At 45.8% G+C, this 12,949-nt stretch overlaps 1 protein-coding gene across 1 annotated transcript in view; it reads left to right on the top strand.

Annotated features, from left to right (window-relative positions):
* LOC143832036 (inter-alpha-trypsin inhibitor heavy chain H3-like) overlaps positions 1–11,292 on the top strand; it is a 42,077-nt gene extending 30,785 nt beyond the window's left edge. The window contains exons 14-17 of the mRNA XM_077325774.1: positions 3,747–3,835; positions 5,915–6,087; positions 9,646–9,757; positions 10,121–11,292. Of these exons, the coding sequence (XP_077181889.1) occupies positions 3,747–3,835; positions 5,915–6,087; positions 9,646–9,757; positions 10,121–10,250 (504 nt within the window). The 3' untranslated portion in view covers positions 10,251–11,292. The remainder of the gene's footprint in view (positions 1–3,746; positions 3,836–5,914; positions 6,088–9,645; positions 9,758–10,120) is intronic.
* The last annotated feature ends 1,657 nt before the right edge of the window (positions 11,293–12,949 follow it).

Below are 12,949 nucleotides of genomic sequence, written 5' to 3'. Positions count from 1 at the left end.
GGGTGGAATGGTGGTGACTAAAATCACGGATAACGCACGGTGCCGGCTGCAACCGGCCGCAGCTTCTGTGCATGCCGCTGAAAAAGCCGCGTTAGCGAAACACGGAAGAAAGCACAGCTTCTGGGTGACCGGGGCGCAACCAGAAGCGGTGCCCAGATCGCCGCATGCATAATCAGTTACTCTGGGAGGCTTTTTGCACGGCTTCAAAATAGCACAATGGTTGTTAATTGAAAACGCTACTAATTTGCCTTAACGCACGACGTCGTAGACAATCTGCAACAGTCCTGAAACCAATCAGCAAAAAGCGCTTCGTTGTAGCGCTTTTAGGGGAATCCCAAAAAGTGGATTCACCCTCCGGAAAGCGATACACTCCTGCAACCAATCTGTAACAGTAGCGAAAAAGACCTGTGCGTTCCCATTGTTGTGGTTTCTTCAAAGTCCCTCCTCCTGAGCCTGTCCTCCAAACTTCCGGCGAAGCGATCGCCATTTTTTTTCCCCCGAGCGAGTGGAGATCAACGCACCGGCGAGCCTCCGTTTAGCCAGTGAGGCTTCCCAGGCTGCAGTCCCTCCTCAGAGCTGTTTACAGTCACAAGAAGCCCGCAGAAGCCCGTTTGCTGATGTATTTTCCCTTTATTTTTCACACTGTTTCAGCTGAAAATCACGCCCGTGAGGGGGGGGGGGAGGGGGGATTTTTTTTTCCACTCCGAGGCAGCGTGGCCACGATCAAATGACAGCTCAAACAGAGGCTTCCCGGCTTCAGTCCCTCCCCTTCAGTCAATAAGCACACACATTTCACACACACATTTCACACACACATTTCACACATTCCATTCAGCCGAAAATCGGGCCCGTGAGAGGGGGGGGGGATTTTTTTTTTTTCACTCTGAGGCAGCGTGTTAATGATCAACCGATCAAACGACAGCTCAAACACCCCAGGCAGCTGGATGGGTCTCTCCGTTGCAACGAATCTACCCAGATTCGTTACAATGGGTCTGTTTTTTTTTTTTTTTAAACCTTCCTTAAAGGGAAAGGGGCTGTTTGGGAGCATGCTAACGGCTGCCCATTGGCTGCTTGACGGCCAGGGGCGGGACGAGCTTGGCAATAGCGCTTCCTTTCTAGCGATTTCTGCCGAGACCGGAAGCCTGTGGGAAACGCTAAAAAACGCAACTGATTCCACTACAAAGGCAGGTATGCATAACGACGAATTCCACTATTTTAAATGGCGATTTTTCATTCCGCAAACAATTTGCAACAAAGATCCCCGTGCAAAAAGGCCCTGGGTTTTGCCACCATCGCGCCCTGTCCCGTGCATAACCGGTGTGCCCCCCCCCCACGTTTTCCATGTGACCCGAAATCGCCGGTTCGGCGGCCGTGCATAATGGGCCTATGTGAAAACAGCCTCAGATCAAGGAAGCACAGTTCAAGAAACTGCCTAACAGTAGAAAACAACTCAAAATTGGCACAGAATGATCTAAACACACATCTCTGTTTGCAGTGGATGGAGACCCACACTTCATTATAGCTGTGCCCCAGAAGGAAGATGCCCTTTGTTTTAACATTAATGAGGACCCAGGCGTTGTGTTAAACCTAATCAGAGACCCAGTTACAGGTAAGCTTTCTCAGTGAAAAACAACGTGGAGAAGGAGAGAGATTTGTTCAACAAAGAGTTACTATGTGAGCATTTTCCCCTCTCCTGTTTCTGCTGTTTCAGAGGGTCAGAATCTGGGAGAAATGTGGAATAATCTCACCAAGAAAAACAGCATGCACTGGGTATGGCTGTACTTTTGAGCTTAAAATGTAGCAGTGAGCTGTGCTTCATCAGGGACAGTGCATGCCGAGTGGCTGAGGCATTACCTGACACTTACTGCACAGTAACTGAGTCCTGGAAAGGCCTGTGCATTTACAGGAGAGCATTGTTTGGCACCAGTAGAGCCACCAAATGGGGCAGGACTATATTTGGATGCATAATGTTGGCTACACAGCCAAGGAGTGGCTAGCAGCACCCTGATAAAAGGCAGGGTAGGTCATATGATTGGCCTGCAAGAAAGACAGCTGAATGCAGAGACTGTAGATTGATGTACAGTGCAACCATGGCCTGCCCTACTGCTTTGGTAAGGATACTTTGACTTTCTTCCTGCCCTCTTTGGTGGTGGCCAGCCAGTGCTTGTGCATCCTAGCCATCCTTCCAAACAAATAAGCTTGTCTGATGGGCACACAAGCGACAGTCTTCCTGGTGACAGCCCCACAATTTTGGAGCAACCTCCACAGGAAGTTGTACTTGTCCCCCTCACTGTCAGTCTTCAGGAGGAATTGAAGACAGCTTTATGTGTAGGACTACATTCGACTAATTGGGTTTTTAATTATTGGCAGTCCTGCCTGAGCTTTTACATTGTGGTCTTTGATGTGATTTTTAGCATTGTTCATTTGTATGTATTGTGTTTATATAATTATTTTATTTGTATTGTAAGCTGCCTTGAGTTCTGCCAGGAAGAAAGGTGGACCATTTCTGCAGTTGTTATTTGCCGGTGCATTCTCACCACATTGAATCCTGGATGCTGACCCTAAATTTGTGCCTAGCATTCTACATTTGTGGTTTTCTCCAGTACCATCCAGGAGTCCATGTGCAGTTTGCATTTTGAACTTCCGTTGAGAGACTGAGCAGTCCCTTGCCTCCCTTTCCTTTTTTTTCTGTCTGTGCAATTGAGTCCTAGCACAATCAAAACAAGAAAAATGCCCCCCTTTCCATCCCACCACTTATTCTCACATTTTGTTCTGAATAAACGTTTTGAATAAATAAACTATACCAGCATTGTTTTTCATCTTCCAATAGATAAATGCACAGATATCCTGCTTTGATATCTATTAAGAAAAGTGGAAGATATTTTTCACTGCATTTTTTTCAGCACAGTCAGTGGCATTTGAGTTTTGAATTGACAGATGAAAACATGATTCTCCATGCTTATTTTCTGTGCAATTGTTATGAACCTGTTCAGACTTTGCTTCTTTCCTGTAGCCACTCCAGAGCGAGATCCGGCTTTCTTTGCTCTCCCCCCCCCCCACCACCACCCCAATTCTCCATTCTCTTCTATAGACCATGAAGGTGATGCCTCAAAAAAGGAATCCTGTTTGTATTTGGTTGTTCTATTTCCCCACCCACCCTGTCTGCTCCAGTGGTTGAATCAGCCGGTCAACGAGATCCTGCATTTGCTCCAGGACACAGTGGGTGGTACATCTTCCCAAAGCAAAATGGGGAAGATAATATGTGACTGTGAGGAACATAAATGTGTGAATGTAAAACCCATCCAATACTTACCTAACTACATATCGAGATGGAGTTAGAAGTAATTTCCAAACAAGCCCATAGATGTGTCTCTTTCACCTACATGATTGATATGAAAATAACTTTTGATTCCTTAAACCAGGACCTAGTTCTAACATACTGATGTGTGCCTGAACTGTCTGACTAGGCAATTAAACATTCACTTACCTAGGAGAAGACTGCGATACCTTCTTATAAACATATATAATTAAATTTATATCATTTCCTGTACCAATCTTGCCATGGGAAACTGCTGTTTTTATCATGGTTTCTTTTATTGATTCTCTGTCCTGCTTTATTTTTTACTGTAGGTTTTACAGTTAATGGAGAACTTATCGGAGAGGAGAGGACCAGTAATGATGCAGTGCCACATAACACCTATTTTGGAAGACTTGGAATTGTAAATGGGCAGCTAAACTTAAAGCTTGAAGTAACTCCTCAGAAAATCACCCTCTACAATGGCTCAAAGCAAATGACATTCTCTTGGCTTGATGTAGTCACCTTAAGGAATTCAGGGTAAAATTCACAACATACACCCAACATGGTTTAAGACATTTTCACTTTGGCAAAGAAATACAAATTGCAAAAAAATGCAGCTAATTCAGAACATACATAACAAGATATGATTCAAATGCTGCAGCGTGCTCCATGGATTCCATTTAAGGAGGTCAAGGGAATATTTGAAGTGAATTCAGACATTCCATTACGCACATAAATACATGAAGTTGCCTTATACTGAGCCTGGCTATCAATCAACCAGGGTCAATATTTTTTGCTCTGGCTGGCAGCAGCTCTCGAGATCAGTCATTCTCAACAAGGGTTACTCCAGTTGGGGAGATTCAAACTGAAAGAGAGAGAGATCTAAAAAAAATTAATGAATCCGGGGAGGAGTCAGAAGGACAGAGTGGCTTTCTGCTCATCTGTTGGGTTTATGGTGGCCTTGTTGAAATTCACACACAATGGAAAAGGAATGGAAGGGAAGAAGCGAATCTGCTGTACCCCATTCCATTGGCTCCTCCCCATTCCCTCTACTCCAAATTTCTTCTCAGAGGCTCACGAGCAGAAAATGGCTAGACAAAGGCTGTTGAAATCACAGGTATTCAGATATTTAAACAGGAGAGGACTGTGTCCAATACCACTAAGTCTACCTTCCAAAGCAGCCATTTTCTCCAGGGGAACTAATCAAAATGCATTAGGTCTAGCATTATATGGTGCAAATTATGTAACTAGCAAAAAAAGCCTGTTGTGAAAAAAATACAGTGGGGTCTAGCCCCCTCCTGACCTGAGCAAGCATGATCAAGGCCACAGTGGGGCAGCTCGGGGTAGGGGCGAGCACTGCCGGGGCCTCCTGGGTTTCCTCCCAACCCAGGCAGATACTGCTGAGGCCTGTCAAGGCTGCTCAGGGTGGGGGCAAACACTAGTACGGCCTCCCTGGCTCTCCCCCCAACCTGGCCAGGCACCGCCGAAGCCTGGAGAGCCAGCTTTGTGTAGTGGTTAGGAGTGCAGACTTCTAATCTGGCAAGCCAGGTTTGAATCTGCGCTCTCCCACAATCAGCCAGCCCTGAGAAAACTGCTCTGACCAAGCAGGAATATCAAGGCTCTCTCAGCCTCACCTACCCCACAGGGTGTCTGTTGTGGGAAGAGGAAAGGGAAGGTGACTGTAAGCTGCTTTGAGCCTCCATCAGGTAGAGAAAAGTGGCATATAAGCCATGATGGGGTTGCTTGGGGTGGGGGCGAGCACTAGCAGGGCCTCCCTGGCTTCCCCCGCCAACCTGGGTGGTGGGCCTATTCAGGCTGGTAGGCCTTCCTGGCATACCCCCCAACATGAGTGGCTGCTGCTGAGGCACTGGCCTCCCTGGGGCTGGCTGGCCTGGAGCCCAGCCTCTCCCGACCGCTCGTCCAGCCACCATGCAAGACCGACTCACCTGACTGCTGGCTCTTTGTGCTGGTGGAAGGCGGAGGGTGAGGTGGTCAGGGGTAGGGCATACTCTGCTTGATTGGTCCCCCAGGGGTGACTGACATCCCTGATGGCTACTCAGGTAACAAGTGTGTCGGGCACATGCAACTGGGCATTATTATGTGAAATGATTATGATTTCAATGATTAGCCTAAGGGCTTTATGTTTTTTTAATTTTTTAACTTTATAAGTTGTGCGCAATAAATGTTGATATCATTTGATTGTTCATATTTTGTGGACACCTAACCTTTGGGGGCCTAGCTGGTTTGGGTTGTTACTTTTTTTTTTTTTTGTAATCGTATCTTTTTTGTTTTGGTTTTCTCTTGCTTTGCTGCCAAACCACAGCCCCACCAACACCAAACTGTAAGAATGTTCAGTGAAGCTCAAGCTCATAAATCTGATCTGGGGGCAGGAAGTTAGGGGACTCACTCCAGCCACTAGCAGACTGCAAGATGTTGATACAGGAAAAGCAATTAAAAAGGACATTAACAATATATAAAAGAAATACGAAGAGAGATTCTTAAGTATACCTAATCAAGCATTTCCCCCCTAGTAAAGTGTGTCCGTAGTAGCAACTGTGATGTTGGGTCCAACTAATAAATGAATAAGTTCACAGTATAATTTCTTTTCCGTACTAGTTTCACTCTGAAAATTTTCAAGAAACATAGTTTAGAAGTCTCACTGGGAGCTGGAGCAAGATTCATGGTGATTTTGCATCAAGCATGGAGGAAGCATGGAGAACGCCAGGATTTTCTAGGATTCTACACAGAGGACAGTCACAGGTTGTCTGAGCACACCAATGGCTTATTAGGTAAGTATTCATGAAGGGGTTTGTATACAGAAGATGAACTGTTTACTGGAAGGAGATTCAGAACAAAATCTTAGAAGGTGGAAATGATAAAGCACTGATGATGATGTTATCCGTTCAGTCATGTCCAACCCTCGGCAATTCTATAGGAAAGTTTTCTCCATTCGTCTCTGTCAATGACCGCTTCTTTCAGTTAGTTCATGGTCATCCCTGTATCGGCCTTGATTGTGTCGAGCCAGCGGATCCTTTGGTGTCCACGTCACTATTTATTGTAAAATAAATAAGGTAGCAAATAAGGTAGGTGGGATGGGAATGGAAAGGTGAGGATAAGATGCAGGGCACAGTGTTTGCCTCTACGTTCCATTGAATAAAGTGGCATTTATTTTTGAATAAACATTATTAATGCCTATTAATAAGGCTTCTAAATTGTTCTGCCAAACAATGCAATTTTTGGATTTTGAAACAAGGTGACAACTTTCCTTTATTTTTCTCTAGAAGTTTTATAAAGTTTGCACATGCATGCACGCACTGTCTCTTTCTCACCTTGCATTCAGAATGATATATTGGTTTTGGTTCTTACCTTCAAGGCCATACGCGGTCTAGGCCCAGTATACCTAAGAGACCATCTCTCCGCCTATACTCAAAAAAAGCATTACACTCTGCCACTGCCAAATGGCTAGTGACCCCTGGCCCCAAAGAAGCATGTCAGTCCTCAACAAGGGCCAGAGCTCTTTCTGTCTTGGCCCCCACTTGGTGGAATGATCTCCCTGAAGAGTTCAGGGCCCTGTCCAAACTCCCAAATTTCCACAGGGCATGCAAAAGGGAGCTCCTTTGCCTGACCAACAACAGGTCCCCCTCAGACATCCCCTCCATGGCCTGAACCAGTCTATCCTCTCTACGGGTCTTAGCTAAGTTACTGTTCCTGTTATATTGTTGTTTAAGATCACTGAAATTGTGTTACTTAGATTATTGTTGTTGTATTGGTTTATGTTTTATATATTAACTAGTAAAAGAGCCCATTGTAAAGAAAATACAATGGGCGCTAGAATGTGGGGGATAGGGAGGGACAGGGCAGCGCGCGGCAAAGAAGCTGACCGTAGAGTGGAGGCATCATCGAGGGCGGGTGGCAGCGGCAGGGCGTCCTCGGCTCCTCGGCGGGCCCTTGGCGGCCATCTTCAATTCCGGGCGGGTCTCTCGAAGCTCCGTTTTCGGCAGGCAGGGGAGTCCCAAGCAGCGGCGCGCAGGGCAGCTGGCGGGGGCTCCCTGCCCGGCAGTCTGACGCCCTGCGCGCCGCTGCCAGGGACTCCCTTGGCGGCGGCCTGACGCTGCGGGAGGCGCTTTGCGCCTGCTGCAGCGTCAGGCCGCCGGGCAAAGAGCACCCGCCAGCCGCGCGTAGCGGAGGCGTCGTCGAAGGCGGGCAGCGGCCGCGGGGCATCCTCGACTCCTCGGCGGGCCCTCGGCGGCCATCTTCGATTCCGGCCGGGTCTCTGGCATCCGCGGGTTCCCTCGGGCGGCGGGCTAACACGGCGAGAGGCCGCCGGGCAGGGAGCCCCCGGCTCCCTTGGATGTCGGCCTGATGCAGCCAAGGAGGCAATGGGGAGGCTCCTGATTCGCTCCTCCGAGTTTTTATCCCGGACACAGCCCGCCCTAACTCCTCCCCACCACTGCTTAGCGCTTTATATAGTTCGTGGTGCCGCCGCGGCGCCACGGGCGGTTTACAGATTCGTTCCATGTATTCCCCCCCCTCAATGTTGTATGTAAACAGCCCTGAGCCATATGGAAAGGCGGTATAGAAATCAAATAAATAAAATAAAATAAATATTGAAACTAGAATAAGGTGACCAGATTTTAAGACTGGTAAAGAGGGACAACATTGACACACAACATTGACCAGGGGGTTGCCAACCTCTAGTCAGGGACTGGAGATTCCAAGTACTTTCAGACTTCTTTGGGTAGTAAAAAGAAGGGTACAAAAAAACTACTTATCTGTTCTCTATTATTCCAAAATTAACTCTCATGCATTATGAAAACAAAGTAAAACAACTGAATTAGTCTAAATATATATGAACTGGATATAAATATTTTGAATAAATGTAAAATAAAATATATATCAACTGTTGTATTTCACAGGCTTATTGGTTGAATAGACTATGAGTGATAAAATAAACAATACTATTTGTATCTATAGTGAAGTGAAAATGCAAGACTTTGGATTAATAAAAGATAGCAATGTGGCAGGTTATATGAGGTATTTCCAGAAGAGAGACGCCAGAGTTTCTGATTTAGGTTTACCATTGATTGAAACACCATGGGGGGATTTGTGAAACAGTGATATGCCCTAATCATTGCATCATTTAGGTTTCCAGAGTTCATGAGATGTGTGTACCAAAATTTATCTGTAATATTGCTTCTGTTGGTAGATGAAGGGGCCAGAGGAAGGAATCTGAGGGAGGCAGGTAGTACAAACTTAGATTCTATCAAAGCTCAGTGAAACACAGTAACAGCTTAATGGTCCTCTAAACAGCAGCCCCATGGACACCAGTTTCTTAGACTTAAGACAGGCAGGGGAGCTTACTATAGATTTTCTCTCTTTACTGCCATTCTCATTTTTATTTACAACAGTGCTTAGTAAAACATAGCAGGCAACATTTTTTTACTTGGATCATAATTCTATCCTTATGAAAAATCCCATAAAGATGCAGCAAGCAACACAGTTTTCTTGTAAAGTTTTAATTCAACTAATATATTGAGAAAGGGAATCTAGGGTCAAAGTAATAAATGTTACAAGCATTCCTGTTAGAGAAGGTCCAGATGTCAACATTTACCTTACATTGGTTGGGAGGCGAAACAAGTCATCGCCTGCCCGCTTCGGACATCTTCCAGGGAGAGCGGCGGCTCCATGCACTTTGCAGTGTGCAGCTGTGCCACCGAGGCAGCCAAGACCGGGGAAGGAGAGGAGAGAGTCAGGGGCAGAGCGCTCTCTCCTTTCTTTCCCCTGCACAGAGCTCCGGCCGGATTTCCTCTTGACCAGAAAGGACGTGCTCGCCAGTGCTCGGGCAGCGTTCCACCCGGCGGCGCGCTTCGGGCGCGGGCAAGAGGGGATCCGGCCGGAGCTCTGTGCAGGGGAAAGAAAGGAGAAAGCGCTCTGCCTCCTGTTCCCGCCGTGCCTCGAAGTGGCCGCTCTAGCCCGGTCTCTGAGCACCCTTCGATGGCTGCTCTGCCTGGAATTTGGCTGTGCCTCTTGGCGTGCACAGCAGGCTCATCCCCCCCCCCAGAGAAGGAGGGAGGGACAGAGGGTAGGACTGGGAGGGGAGGGGAGGCATCCCCCCTCCCGCCCTACTCGGCCCCGGCAGCGGCTCCCAAATCGGACGCCCCCCGCTGTGGGGGCAACCAGCGGGACCTTTGCAGACCGCGGGAGGGACGGGTGAGATTTGGGGGGAACCCGGGGCAGTCCCGCCATTTGCGGGATGGATAGTCACGGTAAACTAGAAGCAAGTTGAATCCCTCATATAGACCTAGCATGCTACAGTGGTAATTTCTCTTGTCCATTGTCATTTCCAGGGCAGTTTTTTCACCCAATTGATTTTGATATCCTGGAAGTCCACCCTGGATCTGATCCTGAGAAACCGGATGCTACCATGATTATCAAAAATAATCTTCTGACAGTGACCAGGTAAATTGTAGTTCAAATGCCATGTGCTTATTATAACTGCAGGGTCTTTGAGCTGAAAACCAGCACGATGTCAGCCAATGTATGGTAACCCTGCAGAGGTTTAAAGGCAAGAGACATTCAGAAGTGATTTTAGCCATTGCCTTTTTCTACATAGTGACCCTGTAATTCTTTGTGATCTCCCATCCAAATGCTAACGTGGGCTGACCCTACTTAGCTCCTGAGATCTGATGAAATCAGGCTAGCCTAGGCCATCCAGATCAGAGTAAAAAAAATTACATATAGCCTATGAAATACTAAAGGAGGTATTTTTTTCTGCATGACATTAGTGCTTCATATTTCACTGCTGTGTGTTTTCTCTTTCAGAGGGTGGCAGAAAGATTACACTGAAGATGTTCGGCATGGAACGAATGTCCCTTGTTGGTTTATTCACAACAATGGTGAAGGTCTAATTGATGGCACATACACAGACTATATTGTTTCCAGTCTCTTTTAGCCTACACATGTATTTCTGTTTGCCACTAAGAATGACACTGCTACTGATTTTCATTCATTGTCATAGGTCAGTTTTTTGTGATTCCTAGGAGACTACAATCCTGATCTGAATTGATTCAAATCACATTTCAAGTACATCAATCCTCTAGTCCACAGATTTATGTGGTTGGATCCAATGAACTTTTCCTCTGACATGATTTTCCTCACCTATGGCCTATGTACAAACAGCTTACTTTCAATTTTCACTGAAGTTGAATTGGTAGGCCTTTGCTCCAAATACTGTGCCTGCACGCAGCACCTTTTTTCCCCTGTGATTTTTCTCTTGGGGAAAAAGAAAACAGATAGTATCATAGTGCCGAAATTTCCCTTTTTGTTCAGCATGGTTGGTCTCTCCTTATTGGTCAGTTTTGCACTGCGTATTTTGTTTGAAATAGGAACTAGAGATTCATCAAGCTGTATTTACTCTTAGTAGAACATTTGTGGTTCTACCCCACCCACCCCATTTATTGGTGTAGAAGCTTGGCTGCTGCTTATGCATTTAATTTTTTTTTTAGAAACAGTAAAAGGGCAGGGAGAATCCAGTGGAATCTGTTTGGCTTAGAAGCAAAGCCAGGGGGAAATTGCCCGAACCTGGAGAAAGAGTGAACTGAATGCAACCTGAGTGCTGCAGGGAGGAAAATCAATGCAGAATGAAAAAGAAAACCCAGCAAATAAACATAGTGAAAGTGAGGGAGAACACCTGCGCATAATAGATCTTAGTCCCTGTTCCACTTGGGGTTTTGTTTGTGGGTTCCAAAATCCTTGGCATAATCAAGTTAAAATAATCAAAAGGGTCCTTCTACCTCTTTATAATGGCAAAATGGCTGGTAAAATCCAACCTATGGCTAAGTATGTCCTCACAGGTCACAATCCTTCACATGCAATATCACTGGAGTAGCTGCATATTTTTTCCAGAGAAATGTTAATATGATTTTTGAAATCAAATTTGCGAGATATTCTATCTTTCATATGAAGTGACCTTCAAATAAAACTAAAAAGATGGATTTTGTATGCTAAATGGTGGTTTTTATATTATAAATCTTTCCCCTAGATATACAGCTGTATCAGTATCTGACTTTAATTTGTAAAGAAGTGTTAAAACTTTTGAAGACTAATTTTTCATCACACTAACCATTATGAATGGAACTAATTTTGTATAATATTCCATTCTAACTATTGAATCATAGAGTTGGAAGGGGCCATACAGGCCATCTAGTCCAACCCCCTGCTCTACGCAGGATCAGCCCTAAGCATCCAAGAAAAGTGTGCATCCAACCTTTGCTTGAAGACTGCCAGTGAGGGGGAGTTCACCACCTCCTTAGGCAGCATATTCCACTGCTGAACTACTCTGACTGTGAATTTTTTTTTCCTGATATCTAGCCTATATCGTTGTACTTGAAGTTTAAACCCATTACTGCGTGTCCTCACCTCTGCAGCCAACAGAAACAGCATCCTGCCCTCCTCCAAGTGACAACCTTTCAAATAATTAAAGAGGGCTATCATGTCTCCTCTTAACTTCCTTTTCTCCAGGATGAACATTCCCAAGTCCCTCAACCTATCTTCATAGGGCTTGGTCCCTTGGCCCCAGATCATCTTCGTCGCTCTCCTCTGTACCCTTTCAATTTTATCTACGTCCTTCTTGAAGTGAGGCCTCCAGAACTGTACACAGTACTCCAGGTGTGGTCTGACCAGTGCCGTATACAATGGGACTATGACATCTTGTGATTTTGATGTGATGCCCCTGTTGATACAGCCCAAAATGGCATTCACCTTTTTTACCGCAGCATCACACTGCCTGCTCATGTTTAGTTTACAATCCACAAGTACCCCATGGTCTTGTTCACACACAGTGTTACCTAGAAGCGTATCCCCCATCCAGTAGGCATGTTTTTCATTTTTCTGACCCAGATGCAGAACTTTACACTTATCTTTATTAAATTGCATCTTGTTCTCATTTGCCCATTTTTCCATTGTGTTCAGATCTCGTTGAACTCTGTCTCTATCTTCCGGAGTATTTGCCAGTCCTCCCAATTTGGTGTCATCTGCAAACTTGATGAGTAGTCCCTCCACCCCCTCATCTAGATCATTAATAAATACGTTAAAAAGTACCGGGCCGAGCACCAAACCCTGAGGTACCCCGCTACTCACCTTTCTCCAGTCTGATGAAACACCATTGACAACAACTCTTTGAGTGCGGTTCGCTAACCAGTTCCCTATCCACTTAACTATCTGAAAATCCAGATTGCAGTCCTTCAACTTATCCATCAGAACATCATGGGGAACCTTGTCAAAAGCTTTACTAAAATCCAAGTAAATGACATCAACCGAATTTCCACGATCCAGCAAACCTGTTACTTGGTCAAAAAAGGAAACCAGGTTGGTCTGGCAGGACCTGTTTGAGACAAATCCATGCTGACTTCCTTGGATCACCAAATTGTCCTCCAAATGTTTGCAGATCACTCCCTTTAATATCAGCTCCATTATCTTCCCCTCAACAGAGGTCAAACTCACTGGTCTGTAGTTTCCCGGGTTATCCTTCCTCCCTTTTTTGAAGATCGGAATAATGTTTGCTCTCTTCCAGTCCTCCGGGACATCTCCAGTCCTTAAAGAGGTCCCGAAGATGATGGACAAGGGCTGTGCAAGTTCTCTGGAAAGTTCTCT

Source organism: Paroedura picta, chromosome 3 (assembly GCF_049243985.1).
Source record: "Paroedura picta isolate Pp20150507F chromosome 3, Ppicta_v3.0, whole genome shotgun sequence".
NCBI lineage: Eukaryota > Metazoa > Chordata > Lepidosauria > Squamata > Gekkonidae > Paroedura > Paroedura picta.
Note: the sequence above shows the minus strand (reverse complement) of the source record. Positions and strands in the feature narration are given on the sequence as shown.